Source organism: Orbicella faveolata, unplaced genomic scaffold (genome assembly GCF_042242905.1).
Source record: "Orbicella faveolata isolate gen_17 unplaced genomic scaffold, um_ofav_v1 contig_2, whole genome shotgun sequence".
NCBI lineage: Eukaryota > Metazoa > Cnidaria > Anthozoa > Scleractinia > Merulinidae > Orbicella > Orbicella faveolata.
The window spans coordinates 14,807,501-14,830,175 of record NW_028301547.1 but is presented as its reverse complement, the minus strand read 5'-3'; the positions used below and the strand labels follow the sequence as shown (position 1 = coordinate 14,830,175).

Genomic DNA, 22,675 nt, shown 5'->3' with positions numbered 1-22,675 from the left:
CAGGCGATTTGGAAGTTTTATAAACAATTTAGCGTGAGCTCCGTTCTCCAACAGAGATGAAGCTTTATTTAGAGAAATAACAGCATGTACGTGGCAGAAGGAGAAAAAGTGCCAGATGATTGTATCCTTTGTGATCATATTTACTTTTTAGGCGTTTGCTTCGTTGCCTTAGCGTTAAAGAGTTTGACTCGTTACCAATGGCTACCGCCGCGGATCGCGGACTCCCGTCGAGAGATGTGAAATGCACAGCACCCGAAAAGAAGAAATGATCAATCATCTCTGATTTTGCATAAGAACTATATCGCTTATAGTTGCTTGTAGACGGCGATGTGTTCTGTCCCTGGGGTTGTGTCACGTTATTTTTTCCAAATGGAGTCGTCAAGTTTACTTCCCAAAACGGGCAATTTTGTCGATGTTTCGATGCTGTTCGTAAACTTCGTATTTTGATGAAATACACTCTAGCTTATTTGTACTTGTGGATGCAGACAGATTGATGTAAGTCTTCTCTTAAGTCGATCGGCCTCGATTACTGTAAACGAGAGTAATTACATTAAATAAGGAGTGGACGTAACGCGCATACACGTAGAGTGATAAGACCGTCGAGTACTCAGTTCAAAAATGATCAAAGTTTGAGTAACCACGGCACCTTTTACACAAATGTAGGTGCTGAAGGTACAGAAAAGCACTTTGATTTCTTCGATTTTAATTAGCTTATGAATGAGCAATGCTGGCGTTTAGCTGGTGTTGGAATTTAAAGTTTGCTTACGGAAAAATGTGAGGGACTTTGTGTTTTTATTAAAAACTGGATCATTGCATGTTCAATTCAAGAGTTTTCATTGACTAATAGCCATCATGGAATATGAATAATAATATTTTATCACGTTCTACAACTGCTGAGGTGATTTGTTTTTATATGGGGTCGCGTAACTCTTTTACAAATCATTCTTGTGGCTTCTTTTATGGCTTTTTTTATTTATCATTACTATTATTGTTGTAATTTGCCATTGTAAATTGTGCTGTTCCAGATACCATCCACACATGCAACGGAAGGTTTTTTTGGTTCAAGTTCCCCTCCCATCCCTCTGTAACAACCAGTGACTTTCTATGGGGTGGGGATGGATATTTTCTGGAACTGCAGAGTTTTCATTTATTTGAAATATAGTGATTATGCACCAGTGATTTGATCCCACCTCCCCACCCCAATTGGGTTCTCTGGAAGTCGGGGAATGCACCTTTTTCATGGCTTCGCTATACAATGCAGGGGCTGAGCGGGGGTTTGGTGTGGATTTCACCCATGGTTCGCTGCCTCTTGTAGAAGACTGGGTTCAAGTTGTTGTTTTGAAGCCATCAATGATAAATGATTAAATATCTCATGTGCTGATTAGTAGTATTTTGTGACTCCTGATGTTATTTTTTTTGTACAGATTGCAGTTTATTTTGGATGTTATGCGTGAGTGAACTAGAACTATGTGAAAAAATCCTGTGAAAGCTCCAGTTGTTAAAAAATTATAAATTATCTATTTAAATTGTGCTTGATGTTTACAGGGCAGGGGAGTTTATACTGAATTTTTCCCCTGCAAGACAAGGCTTTCACTGTATTTCACTGACCGTAAAAGTGAATACCTCGGGTATCCCCCAATGGTGGGGATTCAAATGACTAGTGCATTGGTCACAGACACAATTAAAAATTGTTGGTGTCAGTTTGTCGTAGATTATTGACTCTTTTGGGTGAGAGTAAATTTGAGGCACCCCCTAGCAAAACAAGATTCTGGTTCCTTTTCAAAATTTATGCATGTCTAAAATTTTAAAAGAAGAATCCTGCTACAGGAGTCAGAGTATATAAGTATATGACTACAGGCAGAATAATGATAATAATAATAACAATAATGACGACGACGATGATGATGACGATGATGACAGCAACGACGACAACGATGACGACGACAATGTTATGGCAAATTATTATCTAGCTCAGTGGGCCCGATTTTTCTCTAATATTTCTGATGAAAAAAGAAAAGAAAAGCAGGTGAAGGAAAAAACAAGTATCAGTACTCTGTTAAGGCAAAACATTTTGGTTTTACCAGAGCTTTTTATTGTGATCTTGGTACTGACCAAAACAATTGCAGACTCCCAGAATTGACATTTGGACAATCATACAACTTTATTTGTGCCCATTACATGTTTATGTATAATATAATATTGAGTTGGGGGGAGAGGGGACCTCCCTTATAAAGATAACACCAGAGCTTGTGTATTTTTGAGAGGGATTGTAAAGCATATGTTTGTTTATGCTTATGATCCGATCAAGAAAATGAATGTTGACAGTGCTAGACTTCTTTATTTGTTACTTTGCCATGTATACATGTAGCTTATTTTCTTTGACTCAAGTGATCAGTATATGAGCTGCAAGATTCTTTCCATCGTGGTGGAACTGTCAATGACATTACTGACCAGATCTGCAGTTTAAATGCAAACTTGCATAGCTATGACTCGCCAACTCAACTGGTTGTTGACAAATACATGAAAGAGCATGGCCTGGAAGTTGAGCCAGATGAAGAGGAATTTGGCTTTGGAAAACTTCTGATTGATTACAAGCCCCCGAAGAAGTCAACATCAAAAATAAGCAACAAGGGTTAGATTTCTGACTTTTGTGTGTTTGTGATGGGCACTCTATTTCAGGCCTTAATCTGACTGACATACAAACTCACTCACTCAATCCTGTTCAACAGCCCTTGGGCACATTGAAGGCCATAAACACTTCTGAGTAGTTGGTTAAGGGAGTAAGTGCCTTTCCTTTCTCCCATCTTAGAGATCTGCAGTTTCTGTACAAAATATGCATACTGCACTAAAATTCTAATTGTCAGAGTAAAACCATGACAAATAGGATGGGTGCAAAAGGAGGGTGAGAGGTGAGAATTAAATGTAGGGGGCGAGGCTGAATAGCACTCTGGCTAACCTGAAGAATGCTGTGGTTAGGCTGCTGACATTTAGCTCTAAATCATGGCATTAGCAACACCCCTCATCCCCACACCCGTCTTAACCTTATACTCTTCACTCTCCCCCACAACCATCATCCTTGTTTTAGACCTGCCGTGACAAATAACATTCTGACTTTTTCAGAGGTTGAGGCAAAGGAGGTGTCCAGGTTTGCAGGAGTTTATTCAGTAAGGTCTGGTGAGTAATTTTGCTGGTCTCTTGTAACATTTGTATAAAAAGTAAAGGTATGGCAATTATGCCTGGCATCTCAGGAACTATTGCCTAGGTCCAAATGGAGGAAGTTGAGAGGGTCCTTAAGCTTTGGAGCCATTAATAATTATTATGTCCTCAGCATAAGATTAGCCTAGATTCCAGGCATCAGTTTTCTTTTAGACTTGGAGTCCAGACAGATGTCAATTCTCAATCTTGGAATTCTGAAAAAAGAGCATTACTGGTAAATCAACCAACAAGCACTGTAAAGGGTCCTTCTTGTAAACAGTATCTACACATAAATAGGTAAGGTGAAATATGTACATGCAGTATGCAAACTTTCATATGGTCAGGGTAAAAACTGCAATTATTATGTCAATATTCATTTATAGTATATGAAATAATCTATATTGTGTCATTATTTCGATCTTAATATCCATTTTTAGTCTTGCAAGCCTCTTCTGAGAATCCTCTGGGTAATGCTGCCCAACAATCTCAGTTACAGTCATGGAAGAAGGCTTCCAAGAAGGTACAGTGTGACATATCAAGTTATTTCTAGATGAAACTCATGTATTTCCCTTGTGAGATAACTTTAAGAATTCCTAGGAATTCCTAGGAATTTCCTAAGAATTCCTAGGAAAAAATTCCTAGGAATTCCTAAGAATTCCTAGGAATTCCTAGGAATCTAAGGTGTGAATTTTCACGGTAATTCGGACTCGGAATTCCTAGGAATTCCTAGGAATTCCAAGTTTAGATAGAGCTAACTTGGAATTCCTAGGAATTCCTAGGAATTCCAACTGAAATATACTCACCTTGAAAATTCCTTAAAATTCTCAAAAATTCCTAGGAATTTCTGGGAATAACTTGGAATTTGTAGGATTTTTTGAGAATAGGTTGGAATTTTTTGGAAAATCTGAGAAAAACTGGGAATTTTGTATCATTTGTAGGCCAGACAAAATTTTGATGATTAATGCCCAGCATTAAAATAACAAATAAAGTCACTGATACCACATCAAACAGGCTTTAAATCAATGGTTTATTACATTGGCTTTCATGAATTTAAACATAAGTCATTAGAATAATTATCCTGTTTCTTTTTTATTACACCAAGAATTAAAAGTAAAACTGAAAACAGATATGAAGGTCAAACTTTTACATGTTTGATAAAAAGAGAACTTTTTCAGATAATTTACTTACTTTTTTGGTTTACAAATCCAACAATTTTCCATACACAAGATTTTAGCTTAAATTATTGTTATTATGTGGAACAAATCTGGATTTTCATGAATGTAAGGAATCAATTATAAGAACAAAACTGAAACAATCCTTAAAATTAAAAAAGGCTGAGTTTGGGCAAACTTAGCTGCTGTTCAGTTATTTCTTTTGTTTCCGCAGCTTCTTTTGTTGCCCTCTAATTACGCTGTCAACAGCTGGCCTCTTCATCTTCATCTTTGTTGTATGACACCTAAAACAAAATTAAAAAAATACAGTACATTGCGATATATATGAGGTACTGTAAGACTGAGATCCAAATATTTATGTGCTCACAGTTTAATACACGCAGCTAATTAAGACCTGACTGTAAGCTGGTTGAAATGTTAAAAGAGAAGACTTGATAATGGAAGGTGCTTGTATACTATTGATAAATGTTACATAAATCTTGAGCTTACAGTAGATTAAATCAAGGTTTTCCTTCCTCTATAAGTGTATCAACAACTCTTGAATTGGAGGATACACTGTGTATATCACGGTTTTTAGCCAAATTTAGACATTAGAAATACTAAAAAAGACACTTAAAACATTTAAGGAACATTTAAATAATAGAGTAAACACAAAAGAATATACGGATGGACAAAAATTGAAGATCAACACGGATTGCCATACAGTCAGGCTGAAACACACAGGAGACATCAAACTCATGCACACTGGCTGCCTCGTTGGAGTTTTTGTCAAGAACTTTGACTGGGATCAGAGAGAACTGCTATATTTATTTCGTTTGAACAAGTGAGGCGAGAGAAACTTGTTACTCGCAAATCAAATTGTTTAAGCACGCACACTGGGCAACCTAAATTGTTTCAACTTTGCTTTAGCCAGAATTCATTTCATGCCATGACTGAGTGATCCACTCGTGTATGATTCGTGATGATAAAGTTCATTCAAAAGCTTTTGTCTAAATACAAGAATTTACTTTGTATAATATAAGGTTACTTGAATTCGATTACTCACCAAATAATTTTGTATACGGCTAATCTGTCCTTTGAATTCTTCCCCGTTGAAACATCCACAGTAAGACTTTCTTTTAACTCCAAATCTTCGCCAAGAATAACTTGTTTCTCGTTAATGACACTCACGCTGTTTTCTTCTGGTCAGAGGACCGCAGCGAAAACCATTCTGATAAAATTTTGGAAGTGAAATCTACTAAAACGCACGAGCGATCAGCCGTTAACGCTGAATTCAAAGATGGGCGCCAAAAGAGAATTAATAACGCGATCTTTGTCACGTTCAGTCACAAGGATAGTCACGTGAAAATTCGCGTGCTGTGATTGGTTCAATTGATCAGTTGAGGAGAGAATGGAAACGGGAGAAGAAGGAGAGAGAGACTGGTAACGAGGTTGCCAGACCAGTCGCTTTCGATGGCAAGTCTGTTTCGCTTTCCACGCTGTTTTGGTGGTCTTTTGAAAGATGGGTCTTGCTTCAAAAGGAAAAAACTAAACAAACTTTTTACGAATAAATCAAGGAGGAAAATGGAACGTACTTTAACTGGTTGATCTGTTCCCGACGGTTGTCAAGATAAAGGATCATGAGGCACTTGAATCAAGTTCACTGCAAAGGTAAGGAATCCAATTTTATAGGGATTTTCTGTTATGATAACCTATAATTGTAAATTATAAATCAAACTAAGCAATGCATTGTGTGCTCTTTAAAAACCCCAAAAGCCGAAAATCACCTAAAAGGTTTCAGATCGACCTGAGGAAACGAGATAAATTCTGCGAAATGAGCTTAAGCTTGTTGTATTAGTCCACCAAATCTATTTCAACACCCAGTCAGCACAATGCAGCAAGTATAAATTTGCGATGCTTGTCATTTTTTCCTTTGAATTATTTATAAGGATTAGCATGATATGAGATCTATAGTCTTTTCAATACATCAAGATGTAGGTTTTTTTTATTTGCATTGTCATTTATTTATGTCAGTTATTTATTTGTTTCCCACTAACTCATAATCTTTTTGATTCTTTTGATTTTGTTGTGTCATGGATTAAAGTGACCACAAGGACAAGGAAATACAAGAAACATATTGATGATCCCACTATACCCATACCAAAATCTACAAGATTCGACCACATAAAACGCTTAAAGCAGTCTTCACAGGCCAGTTGACGTCATCTCCCTCTCTTGCATCCCTTTTTCCTGGATATCATTTCCAACACCATGAACAGAACACCTCACAGTTTTCGGCTCACCTGAGTGAGATGGCTGTTGGCAAAAATGTTGTGGATGACTTTGATGGATTATGGAGTGAACCTTTATGCAAGAATTGAAGTTTCACAGAAGCATTTGATAAAATTGAGTTGCCAATACCTGAAAAGACTACAAAAATACCAATTGATGTAATACACAACAACTCAGATTTGTCCACAGACAGTGATTCAGATAATGATGTTGAAGTTTCAGTTCCGACTCCTCTGAAGAAATTGAGAACTCTGACACTGATGACCATTCACTGGACTGCCCTGATGAAAGTGAAACTAATGGTTCCCAAGAAAAAAACATTTTCTGCCAAAGAATATGCCTGTATGGCTATTCTGTCCTTAATTTCAAGACATTGTATGACAATGAGAGGCTGCTAAAGATATCCTTGTTTAAATGAAACTACCGGTAATTTGTCCAGAGAATGTCACAGTACAGTTTTACAAATGTACAGCAAGTGTGTGGAAACTGTGAGCTTTTCATTTATGACATCTGTGAGAGATGTCTTCCTCTTTTTCCTAAAGTCATACAGGATCAAGTCAAAAATTGTTCAACAGTGGGCTGTGATGGGTATGTGTGTGAATCTACAATTATATTAAATATATACGTGCATATATATACTTTTGGTTTTATTGAAATTGTAAATAATATATATTCATTTATGATGACAGAATTTTTTGCTTAATCTATTTATCAAATCTAAGAGCATCTATTTTTCTATCAGTTAAACTCTGGGTGTTTGATTTACGGGTCCATACAGGCACATATACACTAACAAATCATGTTGGATCTAAAAAGCAATATTATCAGTGCTATAGTTTTATGTTGAGTTGTCAGACTTAAACTGGAATTAATGTACATTTGTCTGGAAATAATTATCTTGGAGCTTGACAACAATAAAAAGGTATGGAACTACAGAAAAATGATCGTGTTGATTTTTACTAATTCACAGAAACTGATTCATGCACTGAGTTCATCTTTAATTTTGACATTTTGGGAAATTTATAGAAATTTCCAGCAATATTTCATGTGATTTAGCTATTCCCAAAAACTCCTAGATATTCCAAATACATTTTTTAAAACAGTCTGGGAAGTAATAGGAGTTCCTAGGAATTCCCAATAATTCCCAGTCATACTTTTCACTATTCCCAAATATTCCCAGAAATTCCAAGGTCTTGGATTAAGCATAATTTGCATGGCTTGGAATAACTTGGAATTCCTAGGAATTCCCAATAATTCCCAGTCATACTTCCACTATTCCCAAATATTCCCAGAAATTCCAAGGTCTTGGATAAAGCATAATTTGCATGTCTTGGAATAATTTGGAATTCCTAGGAATTCCTAGGAATTCCTAGGAATTCCCAGACTACTGGGAATTCATTTCGCAGGGGTTTGTACAGATACTACAAAACTTTTTTTTAAGGTTGAACCTATAGATTTACAGTCTGCTAACTACCCCAGGGGGGCCAGACTTCGATATAAAAAGAATGGGGGTGCTCTTTGGAAATTCTGAAAAGGACCCCTAACAGGTACAAAGATCATGCTTTTTGGGCATAGCTTCAAAAATTTTCCAACCCCAAAAGATACCAAATTATTCTAAAACAACTCGTTATCTCCTGTCAGATCTTTTTTGGCTCAATACCCTAAAAGGTACTCCTTTTTGAACCCCTAAAAAGTACGACAATCACCACCATCCTTTTTATAAAGGAGTTCTCCAAGCCAAGTACATTGTGTATGTTATTTCTTACCTGAAGTAGTTTTGATCACACTTTGAACATGGGTGCTGTGGCCAAAAGAACAGACTGCATTGACCTGATGTTCTGAAAGAGTTTTATATTGTACTTTACAAGATCACATTACCCTGTTTGTTGCTGAAAGTCTGCCTCAAGTTGTTAGGGTGCATGTTGCACTCTGGGCTGAATAATAAAGTAGCATGTGTTCACGCATCGGGTGTTGTCTCTCAACTTGGTGTTGTATCTTCACGCCATATTGATTGGTCTAACCTCTCTAAGTGACAGAATTTGTGAGTGGTAACTCTCGAGTGACATCAGGTGGCCAAACAAGGTTGGATTAAGTTAATATGGCTGAAAGCAAGTCGCCAAAGTTATCGCTCAGCGAAGATAAAGCAGCAAGTGCAAGAATTAATGGCGCTGGAAATTTAATGCTTGGTGCCTGCTACAGCGAGCCTGGAGGGACACCAGCAAAAGTCCAATGACTCCAGATCATCGGGTTGCTGAAAAGGCCCAGTCTGAAATTGACATCAAACTGCCTCACATTCATCTGACTTCCTCAAACAGACAGCACCTGACAGTCAGTGGATACAGCAGACCTGCAACCAGGCCACCTCCAAATAGATCAATCGGTTACAATGTACAAGGATAATTTTGAGTGCCTGGGAACTGTGGGTCAGCCAGTCAGCCTTACCTTGGATAACAATAACAACAACAATAACAGTGGATCCTAAAGTTTGCCCTGCCCATGCAGGCATCCACAGAGTACCAGCAACGAAAGTTGAAAAAGTGAAAGCAAAACTTGACGTCATGGCATCGTAAAATGTGGAAATTAAGCTTAAGGAGGTGGAGCAACCCATAAACTGGTGCAGCAACATGATGGTATGAGAAACAGTCCTCCCCAATGGCACAACCAAAGTACCCCTCTGCTTAGATCCTAGCCAAATGTTGAATAAAGCCATCATAATTCTGTGTTACAAGATTCCCACTATCTAGGAGATAATTCCACGACTGTCAGGGAAGAAGCACAAGACTTTTCTCCATATTGTGTAGTTCCAGAAAATATCCATACCACCCCCCCCCCCCCCCCCCACAGAGCGTCATGGAAATTCTGAGGGGTATGTGGGTCTGAAAGAGGTAAATTTCCAAAAGGGAGGGGGGCTACTCAAGGAGTTTTCTTTCCAGTGGGTCTGAAATGCGATTGAATGAACACTACCATGCCTTCCCAATTGATTCAGGTAACCAAAACAACAGAAATGTTCCATCCATTGAGAAAGAAATGTTAGATTCTGTCATATATTTTCCATTTTTCTTCTGACGTCATATGACCAACAGCAATCCTGAGTATCATGTTTGTTGGACCTCAAGTTGAACAAAAATAATGCCGACGAAGAGGTGCAGCAATACATGAACAATAAAATTGATATTTTATACTTTGAAGATTGAGCTGTATTTAGCTTAAATGTAGCTCAGATGCTTTTTCCAGCATTAATCATGCTGTCGATTACATGTAAATGCAATTCGTACTTTGTTTATTTCGTTTGATACTTATACAAAATTATTTCCCGTTTCGGGCTTGCTGTAACTAGGTTGTCACATATTTTTCATCATTATCCCTGACAGTTAATTTAATAGTTTGCTTTAAGTGAGCAAAGTTGATTCAAAGCCATTTGTCTTGAACTATATATTTAAACATGGACAGCAAGGAGTGTTGTAATTGGAGCGGTACTCGAGATTTCAGTCAGTCATTTATAGATCGACAGAACAATGCATGTTTCATGTATGAAATGTATGACAATTCAAAAAACTAAGGCATAAAATGAATTTACTATCATTTACAAACTACAGAGACAAAGTGTATGACTTAATTGATGTATTCCTTTGGTGAAAGAAAAAATAAAGCGACATTTGGGAAACAGCTGTTTTGAAAAAAATGTTGCGTGACGACTTTACTGCGTGTGTAAAGAAATGCGATATGTTGTTTTGACCATGCATAAATTAAAACTTTGACTGGATTTGTAAATGCCAGAGCCTAACTCTAGATCTGGTTCTTGTAGTGAGTGTAAAGCTACTTGCAAGATTTCTACTTCCCCTGGGTGGGGTTCTAGTTTATCATAGGTTTACCGCTTTGCATGAAATTTGCTGGCACTCATTAAAACACTTGTGTCAAGAGAGGCCTGCACTGTTAGAGCTGCATGTAAGTGTCCAGCACAAAAACCATGGCCAGGCCTTAAATCTGGACTGCTTGATCCCGATTGTTGATTGTAGCCCACCATGCCTTAAAGTTGCATTACTTGTCTAAATTAACTACAGTTTGTGATGTGTGAATACAGTCAAACCTTTGGTTGTGACCACCTCTCCTCAGCAACCAGTTTTCGAAAATACCAACAGTTTCCCCGTCAAATCACTATATTTGGAACCTCTTGTAAGCGACCACCCCTCGTAAGCAACCACAACCACTTTTAGAGCTAAAAGTTTAAAATTTTCTTTTGTTTTTATAACCTCCCGTAAGCAATCACTTGACAGATAATAGAGCGTAAAGTGGAAAATAAGAGTTGTAATATTATCGCATTCCTGGGTAGTACAAGAGACGAAAATTTGTCAGTGGAAAGAATCAGATTTTCTTCTCGAAATTGACTTTTCACATGAACAAATAAGATTGAAACAATTGGATAGACACAATATACTTAAGTCAATAAATAATAATGTTCACTTAGTAGTAGATTATTATTACAGTCAAACCTCTCTTAAGCGACCACCCAAAATGTCAATCCTAGTGGTCGCTTACAGGAGGTGGTCACTTATGAGAGCTAAAGACCATATTGGGACAAAATTTTGTCTCATTAGCATATGTAACTGCAGAGACTTACTCTCATAAGTGACCACCTCCTGTAAGCGACCACTAGGATTGACATTTTGGGTGGTCGCTTAAGAGAGGTTCGACTGTAATAATAATCTACTACTAAGTGAACATTATTATTTATTGACTTAAGTATATTGTGTCTATCCAATTGTTTCAATCTTATTTGTTGTCAATACTAAATTTGACTAAAACTCTTTTTTTTTTCTTCCAGAAAGCAGAGAAGAGTTCTAGTATGAAGCCAATGCTTGTAGAGGTACTGTGCAATGCACTACACTAGTGTGCAGAAGCCATTATCTTGCTTTAAATTTGGAGGAGTTAATTTGTAAATTGTCCAGTTAATACATGTCAGGTGTCAGTGAACTGCATCACAAACTGTACTCTGCATGCTCCTGAGTTTAAAGGTGATGTGCCTTACCATAGCCACCCAACAAACTTGTAATTGAAAGAAGTTACAAGTCAATCATGGGAATTTCTTTGACAAGTCTGCTTTTTTTCATATAGTGCTACCAACAACCAACTTTGTTCTTGCGTTCTCTAAACCATCCCATATTTTGGATATATTCAATTTGCTTTTGTTTCAACTTACTGTGGCATCTGAAAATTAAAAGTCTTTCCACTGCTAAACGTGCATTGTGTAATTCCAGAAAATATCCATACCTCCCCCATGGAAGGGACTTTTTGTAAGACCCGCCAACCCCTCTGGAAATTCCAATTACCGGTAAGCTTCATAAATTTCTTTCAATGTTTTGGTCTTACAGAATCCCCCACCCCTCAGGAAATTACAATCCCTTCCGTTAGGGGAGTATGGGACTCATGTTTGGGAACTGCACATTGCTATTAATAGCCAGTGAGGACTGATTTTACAGGTTCGCTACTCAATTTAGGGAGACAAATTTAATAAATTTTTGGGAACCTGTCTTCAATACAAATAATGCATTGTGATTCTAATGGTGCTGTCCAAAAGGATCATCCTGATGGCTTGTGGGATGATGTTATGAAAGAATTATGGAGATTTAACACATGTTAATTTAGCTTTGGAATTCAAGGGTTTCAATTTTCCTTTCAGTTGCATGTGTACCCAGGTTATGAGCCAGATGAAGTAACACCTCTTCCTAAACCATTTCTGGCCAGGGACATTTTGTCAACAGCCATAGGTGCTCAGCAGGATCTCAGGAAAAAAGTAAGAAATGTCTGCATCATGATTGAATTTCTAAGCCTTGTGCAATTTAATTTGTTTATAATCCTTTGTACTTTTTCTTATCTCTTTTAATTTAGGTCTCCTTCAAACATGAATTCCAGTCCTTTGTGTTTTCCAAGACATCTGAAGACATTCTACAGGTTTGGGTTATTTTTGTTTGCATGGATATTTGAGAACCTTTACATGTACCATAATGATTACAGCTGCTGACCAGTCACTGTCTGATAGCTCCTCCTCATTATACATCCTATCTTGTCCAGTTGATGTCCTTAACCCCTTCACACTATTGCCTAATTGTGGCTTAAGTCACATTCAGCTTGCATAATTTTCGTTACATCAACCTGAAAAAATAATCATAAGATTATAAATCTCACCCTAGTTCCAGCTGTTCTCTTTCTTCTTTCTTTGTGGCTTAACTTTAATTAAAATGAGATGAGATGAGAGAAGAACTGAAAGAAAAAACCCTCAGAGACAGGAGTAACAAACTCATAAAGTTTATAAAAGTATTTTTATATGTACTCTTGAAATATAGTGATTGAAAAATCATGAAAGTAAGTAACTTATACAATTTTAAAAGGACATGTCTGGATTGTAATTATTACAGTATACATGATTAATGTTCTCACTTCTTTTACAGGACTTATTTTGGTGGTACTTACTTATTGTGTAGTTCCAGAAAATATCCATACCACCCCCCCCCCCCCCCCCCCCCACAGAGCGTCATGGAAATTCTGAGGGGTATGTGGGTCTGAAAGAGGTAAATTTCCAAAAGGGAGGGGGGCTACTCAAGGAGTTTTCTTTCCAGTGGGTCTGAAATGCGATTGAATGAACACTACCATGCCTTCCCAATTGATTCAGGTAACCAAAACAACAGAAATGTTCCATCCATTGAGAAAGAAATGTTAGATTCTGTCATATATTTTCCATTTTTCTTCTGACGTCATATGACCAACAGCAATCCTGAGTATCATGTTTGTTGGACCTCAAGTTGAACAAAAATAATGCCGACGAAGAGGTGCAGCAATACATGAACAATAAAATTGATATTTTATACTTTGAAGATTGAGCTGTATTTAGCTTAAATGTAGCTCAGATGCTTTTTCCAGCATTAATCATGCTGTCGATTACATGTAAATGCAATTCGTACTTTGTTTATTTCGTTTGATACTTATACAAAATTATTTCCCGTTTCGGGCTTGCTGTAACTAGGTTGTCACATATTTTTCATCATTATCCCTGACAGTTAATTTAATAGTTTGCTTTAAGTGAGCAAAGTTGATTCAAAGCCATTTGTCTTGAACTATATATTTAAACATGGACAGCAAGGAGTGTTGTAATTGGAGCGGTACTCGAGATTTCAGTCAGTCATTTATAGATCGACAGAACAATGCATGTTTCATGTATGAAATGTATGACAATTCAAAAAACTAAGGCATAAAATGAATTTACTATCATTTACAAACTACAGAGACAAAGTGTATGACTTAATTGATGTATTCCTTTGGTGAAAGAAAAAATAAAGCGACATTTGGGAAACAGCTGTTTTGAAAAAAATGTTGCGTGACGACTTTACTGCGTGTGTAAAGAAATGCGATATGTTGTTTTGACCATGCATAAATTAAAACTTTGACTGGATTTGTAAATGCCAGAGCCTAACTCTAGATCTGGTTCTTGTAGTGAGTGTAAAGCTACTTGCAAGATTTCTACTTCCCCTGGGTGGGGTTCTAGTTTATCATAGGTTTACCGCTTTGCATGAAATTTGCTGGCACTCATTAAAACACTTGTGTCAAGAGAGGCCTGCACTGTTAGAGCTGCATGTAAGTGTCCAGCACAAAAACCATGGCCAGGCCTTAAATCTGGACTGCTTGATCCCGATTGTTGATTGTAGCCCACCATGCCTTAAAGTTGCATTACTTGTCTAAATTAACTACAGTTTGTGATGTGTGAATACAGTCAAACCTTTGGTTGTGACCACCTCTCCTCAGCAACCAGTTTTCGAAAATACCAACAGTTTCCCCGTCAAATCACTATATTTGGAACCTCTTGTAAGCGACCACCCCTCGTAAGCAACCACAACCACTTTTAGAGCTAAAAGTTTAAAATTTTCTTTTGTTTTTATAACCTCCCGTAAGCAATCACTTGACAGATAATAGAGCGTAAAGTGGAAAATAAGAGTTGTAATATTATCGCATTCCTGGGTAGTACAAGAGACGAAAATTTGTCAGTGGAAAGAATCAGATTTTCTTCTCGAAATTGACTTTTCACATGAACAAATAAGATTGAAACAATTGGATAGACACAATATACTTAAGTCAATAAATAATAATGTTCACTTAGTAGTAGATTATTATTACAGTCAAACCTCTCTTAAGCGACCACCCAAAATGTCAATCCTAGTGGTCGCTTACAGGAGGTGGTCACTTATGAGAGCTAAAGACCATATTGGGACAAAATTTTGTCTCATTAGCATATGTAACTGCAGAGACTTACTCTCATAAGTGACCACCTCCTGTAAGCGACCACTAGGATTGACATTTTGGGTGGTCGCTTAAGAGAGGTTCGACTGTAATAATAATCTACTACTAAGTGAACATTATTATTTATTGACTTAAGTATATTGTGTCTATCCAATTGTTTCAATCTTATTTGTTGTCAATACTAAATTTGACTAAAACTCTTTTTTTTTTCTTCCAGAAAGCAGAGAAGAGTTCTAGTATGAAGCCAATGCTTGTAGAGGTACTGTGCAATGCACTACACTAGTGTGCAGAAGCCATTATCTTGCTTTAAATTTGGAGGAGTTAATTTGTAAATTGTCCAGTTAATACATGTCAGGTGTCAGTGAACTGCATCACAAACTGTACTCTGCATGCTCCTGAGTTTAAAGGTGATGTGCCTTACCATAGCCACCCAACAAACTTGTAATTGAAAGAAGTTACAAGTCAATCATGGGAATTTCTTTGACAAGTCTGCTTTTTTTCATATAGTGCTACCAACAACCAACTTTGTTCTTGCGTTCTCTAAACCATCCCATATTTTGGATATATTCAATTTGCTTTTGTTTCAACTTACTGTGGCATCTGAAAATTAAAAGTCTTTCCACTGCTAAACGTGCATTGTGTAATTCCAGAAAATATCCATACCTCCCCCATGGAAGGGACTTTTTGTAAGACCCGCCAACCCCTCTGGAAATTCCAATTACCGGTAAGCTTCATAAATTTCTTTCAATGTTTTGGTCTTACAGAATCCCCCACCCCTCAGGAAATTACAATCCCTTCCGTTAGGGGAGTATGGGACTCATGTTTGGGAACTGCACATTGCTATTAATAGCCAGTGAGGACTGATTTTACAGGTTCGCTACTCAATTTAGGGAGACAAATTTAATAAATTTTTGGGAACCTGTCTTCAATACAAATAATGCATTGTGATTCTAATGGTGCTGTCCAAAAGGATCATCCTGATGGCTTGTGGGATGATGTTATGAAAGAATTATGGAGATTTAACACATGTTAATTTAGCTTTGGAATTCAAGGGTTTCAATTTTCCTTTCAGTTGCATGTGTACCCAGGTTATGAGCCAGATGAAGTAACACCTCTTCCTAAACCATTTCTGGCCAGGGACATTTTGTCAACAGCCATAGGTGCTCAGCAGGATCTCAGGAAAAAAGTAAGAAATGTCTGCATCATGATTGAATTTCTAAGCCTTGTGCAATTTAATTTGTTTATAATCCTTTGTACTTTTTCTTATCTCTTTTAATTTAGGTCTCCTTCAAACATGAATTCCAGTCCTTTGTGTTTTCCAAGACATCTGAAGACATTCTACAGGTTTGGGTTATTTTTGTTTGCATGGATATTTGAGAACCTTTACATGTACCATAATGATTACAGCTGCTGACCAGTCACTGTCTGATAGCTCCTCCTCATTATACATCCTATCTTGTCCAGTTGATGTCCTTAACCCCTTCACACTATTGCCTAATTGTGGCTTAAGTCACATTCAGCTTGCATAATTTTCGTTACATCAACCTGAAAAAATAATCATAAGATTATAAATCTCACCCTAGTTCCAGCTGTTCTCTTTCTTCTTTCTTTGTGGCTTAACTTTAATTAAAATGAGATGAGATGAGAGAAGAACTGAAAGAAAAAACCCTCAGAGACAGGAGTAACAAACTCATAAAGTTTATAAAAGTATTTTTATATGTACTCTTGAAATATAGTGATTGAAAAATCATGAAAGTAAGTAACTTATACAATTTTAAAAGGACATGTCTGGATTGTAATTATTACAGTATACATGATTAATGTTCTCACTTCTTTTACAGGACTTATTTTGGTGGTACTTCCTGGAAAAATATCAGGTAAATGTTAATGGGTATAAATATTGTACCAACTGGCCAGATAACTGTGTCATTCATGAAAAAAAAACCAGGTCTGATTCATGCAGATCCACATATTATCAGACATTTGTTTTTCACAGTGGCAAAAAAGAATGCCTGATCACAGGTCTGTCTATCTTCCTGTCTGTCTGTTAGACAACCAGTAAGTCAGTCTTAAGATTGTTCATTTCCTCTGTTGACCAGTTGGTCTTTTAATTTATAAATAAAAGAATGAAGAAACAAATGCTTACAAAATCAATGATCTAGTCAATTGATCAATCAATCAAATCCAAGTCCTGATGGCCCACCTTCCAAGTCTTGCCCAACGTATAATCCATGTCCTTCAGCTCCTTTTCAACTGTTTCACTTCACGTGGTAGCTTGTGCTGTCCTAGATGTTTTATAAATGGTGCCCACATTCCACAAACCCAAGCGTATCTTTGCCTTGGGCCTCAGAAAACTCTTACTCACACTCATAGCATCTCTGTACTAGCAGAAGTGGTCATTCTGCCTGTTGGTTGGCTTGAGTTCTCAGCAAGGTCCATGCTTGTAGTTGCTGTAATTGCAGTATCTGTAAGAAAGGACTCTAACAGGGTGGGATAGGAAACACTATTCCCAACTCCCAACCTAGGATAAATAGCCTGTTATTGGCAAAATGTTAGTGAAAGGTTGCAGCACAGTTTGATGAGCATTAGACTTTTGAGTTGCACATTATGGGCATCTATCGACATCAGGGCTTGTTGACTCAAGCTCTGTTCTAATACAATGACATCCTCTTTGTGACAGCCCAGCAGAAACATACAAGAAATGCTGTTTAATCGCATTGCTCACAACTATGTGAAGATGTTGTTTACTGCCCCAGTGACAGAATACAGGGATAAGTTTCTTAAGGTATGGCTTGTATCAGCATTAAGACCTCAATGTTACTATACATTGTTCATTTTAATGAACAGCTGTTGACTTTGGTCTTTTTTTGTAGCCACATTCCATATCAGGTATAACTGTAAATGACCAAGTGACAAAATTATTTAATTTGTTTTGTTTTTCAGCGATACCCTGACCTGATGGCTCAAGCTGTGTACTGTACGTTTTGCACTGCATTTCCTACATCTTACAAGCAGTTTGGAGATGAATTCAAAGAGAATCTCATTCAAATAATTCATGAATGGATTGCTGGTAAGTTGTTTGTACATGTATTACCTACAGGTTGCATTTAAAAAAAACTTGTGAAAGAGTTCTGAAGAGCCTGCATCCTGAAGGGAGTGGGGCCTAAGGATAAAATATTTCCAGCTCCTCAACTTTTGAGTCTGCATTAAAATGCTTTATTATATGGCTGTGTCCCACAAGGACTGGGAACTACCGAATTCAGAAATTTGATTGGCTGAAATCAATATCGAAAGCGGTCTAGATTTTCCCATCTAGACCAGCATCTGGACCAGTTACATTTTGCAGTGAAAAAGTTGCAAACTAAAATACAAAAATATTGACTATTTTCTTCTAGCAATATTTATTTATGGAAGTCCCAAGAAGCCTGATGAGGGGAAAAATAGAGGACAAACAAACTTTGGCAGAATTAAGTTCGGTTCATCGTCATTCGCAAGCAAAATGTCAGCAAGTACAAACCAGTTACATTAAATGAATTAAATTGTTCTAGTTCTCTAGTGTCATTTAATAAACATCTTATTAACCGAGCTTAGTCGGTCTGTGTGGGAGAATCTTGACCTCGGTTATGTGTACAGACCGAACGCAATGAGGTCTGTACTCACGACCTCGGTCAAGATTCTCCCATACAGACCTCCTGCTCTGTTAATAAGAGCTAAGTAATGCCTTAGGATGAGGCACAGGTAAAACTTTATTGTCCTCATAATATCTCTTGAATACAGGGTGCTGACATGATCTTCCAACACACCCCTCCCCCAAACCTTGCACATAAGTTACCTCTACCGGGAGCCATGTCATCAGGCCTTATCTCCCTCCCAGATCTCTGGTGGATAAAGCGAAAGACTTTAGAAGTCTGGGAACAAGATTACATCAGGCCTTTAATCCCCAAGTTTGATGAAGATCAACTTTCTCCTGACAGAATTAGTGCATGTCAAACAGTCAAACTTACATTAGATTTTAGCAAAGAGAGTGAGCTTCGGTACATGAGTATAATCGTGCTTACCTTGCTATTCTGATTTCCATCGCTTCAAGTATCCATACATGTTTTCATCTCAGCTACACAATGTTAGTAACTATAAATATCTGCTACGTTTAGGAACCAAACCTGTGCCAAGGATTTGGGACAAGTGGAACTTCAAAGCCCTGGAACCAAAAGATATGCGGAAAGATGAGCAAATTAAGCAAGATGCTTCTAAAGGTGATAACATGCTTGCACTTGCTTAAAACATCGACACGTTCAGTTGATGGTGAAATTTTCTTACCCAATTTCTCACCAATCAGTCGAAATCAGGGAAGTCGTTGGTTAGTTATGAGAGCTGTTTACTTAGGAGTAACATGTGGACCCAATAAAGTAGATTAATCACCTCGATAATCAGAATCGGTTTGGTGAACCTCCAATTCACTTTAATCTTAGAATCAGGTTAGAGGTAGGTTGTGAAGAAATGTGAGCTGTTCAGATCCAAACTTAAGGGGTGCTTTAGGGAGCAGGAGGGCGATCAACAATTTTTTTCCACCATATCATGAAGCCACTGTAGAGCAGATTCAACTTTATGATTATCATAAAAATTCTCAGAACTTGCATAAATTGACTGTATGGAAATGAGTGAGGAGAATTGAGGTGTCGATCGTGGGAGTAACATTTCTCTCTCTCCTTTTAGGCTCGTTAGTATCCCTTCCGGCGGAACTTAGTGAAGAGAATTTATCAAAACAGAGTAGCCTTTATTCTGTTGGTAACAAGCTGAGCCAGAAGTCCATACCTCAGATAGTAGAAGAAAAGGTTCCAAACAGCAGTAGCTTCCTTGCTCCGCAGGGTCGCGACACCAGAAGAAAGTCAATTGCGACCAGAAAGGCGTCACACAACAGTGCCGTGACGAACACCGAAGAACTGCGTGATAATGTGGATCGCTTGGCTCCGTATAACGCGAATGAGGAGAAAGCGTCTGCAACATCAACATCTTTGAGTCGTTTGCAGCCGAAATTGTCTTCGTTTTCCGCGTTTGCTGGGGTACAGAAGTCAAATCGCGCAGAGAAACGCCGCGAGGTATGTTCTTTACTTATCGTTGGTTACATACATGTAAATCTACGTTCTAGAAAAAGAAAATAGTTATTTAACTTGCTTCTTCTTCTCTGCCTTACGTGTAGTTAATGAACTTATCCTCGTGTAATATTTTACAAGCAATCGTGCGCAATGTGGCGTCTTCACGTACATCTGACACATGTTTCGCACGTGTAATGCTGCAGTCCCTGTGGCTTGTACTGTATCATTGTATCTCTATACCTTTTTACAGTCATGTCCAGTAGGCAGAGGTCCAGAGTTCAGTCGCTGTGTGTTTGATGTTTATGGACACAGCCCGCTAGTGGAACAGTTTCTTCGGATGCAGAAATTATCAAAAGATTCAGGAACATCAGTGTTGATTCAGAGAACGGAAATCAAGTCACTGCCACCATATCCTTGAAACGTCTTTCTCTACTCTTTATTTGCTTTAGTTCCAGTGGCTTACTGATGGCCGGATATTTTTAAGGGGGGGGGGGGGGGGGGCGGAGAGACAGGAGGGGAAGAGAAGATAGGTCCTTTGTTGGTCGAAAAGGGGCCGGGGATGGAGTGTACGGCTCTTTTTTTGCTGCAATAAGAGGATCCTCCATTAGATCCTCTAATACATTAATACACTTTCTCCAATAATTATCAAACGCCCCATAAATCTCCGTCATCCTGAGAGTTAAGTTAACCCATGATCAAGCTCTCTTCAATCACGCAACCCCAAGAGCTTGCTTGCTACATGTATCTGAAGTCCTACAGGAATCTTTTCCATGACACCAATGAGGTAACATTGATTAAAAAAGAACAATGATGGCTGAGTTTGGAGACCGACCTCAAACAACGAACGTGAAACATGTTATAAGGCCAAAATTATTCAAAGTTCACAAATTGTTAAGAGCAAATGTACACAAAAATCAACTGAAATAGTTCGGTAAGGCTTGAAAAATCGAATTTGCCCTACTGTTGCATATAAGTACGCCTTAGTAAAAGTAAAAAACGCAATGTAATTTTTTCCTTCAAATATCTTGGTGTTTCCGAGAAAAAGGACATTATCGATTTCACGTCCAGACATCAATCTATCTAGTGCTAACTGAGCTCAAAATCAACCATTTTCATTCGATTCGCATTTCGCAACTATTGAGCGCAAAAAAAATGTAATACAACCAACTTAATGCAGAACTATGCCTTGTCCAAAAAAGCCAAGTTTTAAGAATATTGGATTATTCCAACTATTTGGCGGTAAACAAAACCAAAGTGTTCTCCAAGGATGAGTTCGTCAGTCGGTGAAAAGAATTGTCATTTTGACCATGTGCCATATCTCGGAATTCCAAAAGATTTTAGATTCTAACTATACTAGGATAGGTCTTTCAATATATGTTAAGTTTAGTCTGGGCAAATGATTACGCACTCGTCAAAAAATTATTCAAATCCCACACAAAAAATTAAAATAACGCCAGCAGTCGAATGCGTGACTGACCAAAAGTGCTGCCATTGTTTTTGTCATTAAATCACTTCAATTCGAAATATCACAGGAATACCAGCACGACTTAAGCATAAAACAATGTAAATATGTTTACCTTAGCTGGGTTATCATGTCTTGACCAACAAACAACATTCCCATCCTGCCATTTTAACGGTGTTCCATTAGCTTTGCATAACCTGTACGCATTCGTCTAGTGAATTTGAATCCCCCAAATCGCTCAGTTTTACCAGGTTCTTATGTAAATGTTCCTACGTTTTCCGTTTTGTTTTTCAGTACAATCATTCAACCTGCTTTCCGGCAGCAATCCCCAGTAATTAGCAATAACAAATAAGCCGCCATCTTAGATCGCTCTGCGTTTGATTTTTGTGGGAATTTGCTCTTAATTAGCTCTTTTAAGTCTGCTGTTACACTGAACATAAGGAATCTTTTTTATTATTATTTCCTTCCCAGTGGGTTGAGTAGGAAAAGAAGTTTTGAGCCTAAATAATGTGGGTCGACATTCTTTTGAATTTGCTAAAAATCGATAGGTAAGAATTGTTGTTTGCGAGAATTGATAGTTACTGTACTTCATTCATTAGTTATTGCAGTCCTTTGCAAAGGGTTGATATCTTTCTTTCAACAGCACTGAAGCTTACCATGAAATACGTTATAACTGTTAAACGTATGGTGTGTGCATTGAATGTGTCCTGATTCCGTGCACATTTTATAACTGAGGAACGATATGCGTTGTAATAAAGTATAATTAAGTATCATTTCGAGAAACTGAATAAAAAATACACCTAGACGAGCTAGCTATACTTGTTATACTCATTCTTTTATAAAATAAGTCAGCTATTACGCGCGCTCTCATTGGTCGATAGGTGTGTTTAGATGAGGGTATGTAAACACGGTTGTGACGTTTCGATTCACGCGTACTTCAGAATCCTCCGATCATCACACGTACTACTTCTTAACCCCACGAATTTTCACCTGAAGACGTATGGTTCTCGAGCTTTTGCTGTTTCCGCTCCTGAACTCTGGAACAGTCTACCTGTTTCTATCCGCTCATGTGACAATCTAAGTTCTTTTAAATCTAAACTCAAAACTCATCTTTTTAAGAAAACTTATTATTCTTAGCGATTTTTACTTTTATTACTTTCTTAAATGCACATTTTAATTATTAAGATTGGTACAGC

At 37.6% G+C, this 22,675-nt stretch overlaps 1 protein-coding gene and 2 long non-coding RNA genes across 3 annotated transcripts in view; 2 read left to right on the top strand and 1 right to left on the bottom strand.

Annotated features, from left to right (window-relative positions):
* Positions 1–2: 2 nt before the first annotated feature.
* LOC110047274 (protein FAM227A-like) overlaps positions 3–22,675 on the top strand; it is a 25,434-nt gene continuing 2,761 nt past the window's right edge. Inside the window, exons 1-13 of the mRNA XM_089289804.1 lie at positions 3–121; positions 2,396–2,632; positions 3,121–3,174; positions 3,633–3,715; positions 11,461–11,502; positions 12,316–12,429; positions 12,525–12,587; positions 16,766–16,801; positions 17,605–17,709; positions 17,868–17,994; positions 19,076–19,177; positions 19,638–20,020; positions 20,268–20,427. Of these exons, the coding sequence (XP_089145930.1) occupies positions 85–121; positions 2,396–2,632; positions 3,121–3,174; positions 3,633–3,715; positions 11,461–11,502; positions 12,316–12,429; positions 12,525–12,587; positions 16,766–16,801; positions 17,605–17,709; positions 17,868–17,994; positions 19,076–19,177; positions 19,638–20,020; positions 20,268–20,427 (1,543 nt within the window). The 5' untranslated portion in view covers positions 3–84. The remainder of the gene's footprint in view (positions 122–2,395; positions 2,633–3,120; positions 3,175–3,632; positions 3,716–11,460; positions 11,503–12,315; positions 12,430–12,524; positions 12,588–16,765; positions 16,802–17,604; positions 17,710–17,867; positions 17,995–19,075; positions 19,178–19,637; positions 20,021–20,267; positions 20,428–22,675) is intronic.
* LOC149112087 (uncharacterized) lies at positions 4,206–5,697 on the bottom strand. The gene is made up of 2 exons (XR_016207264.1): positions 5,413–5,697; positions 4,206–4,651 (listed from the first exon to the last, which is right to left on the bottom strand). It is a non-coding gene; the product is annotated as an uncharacterized LOC149112087 (long non-coding RNA).
* Positions 5,721–7,579, top strand: LOC149112086 (uncharacterized). Its single transcript, XR_016207265.1, has 2 exons — positions 5,721–6,017; positions 6,451–7,579. It is a non-coding gene; the product is annotated as an uncharacterized LOC149112086 (long non-coding RNA).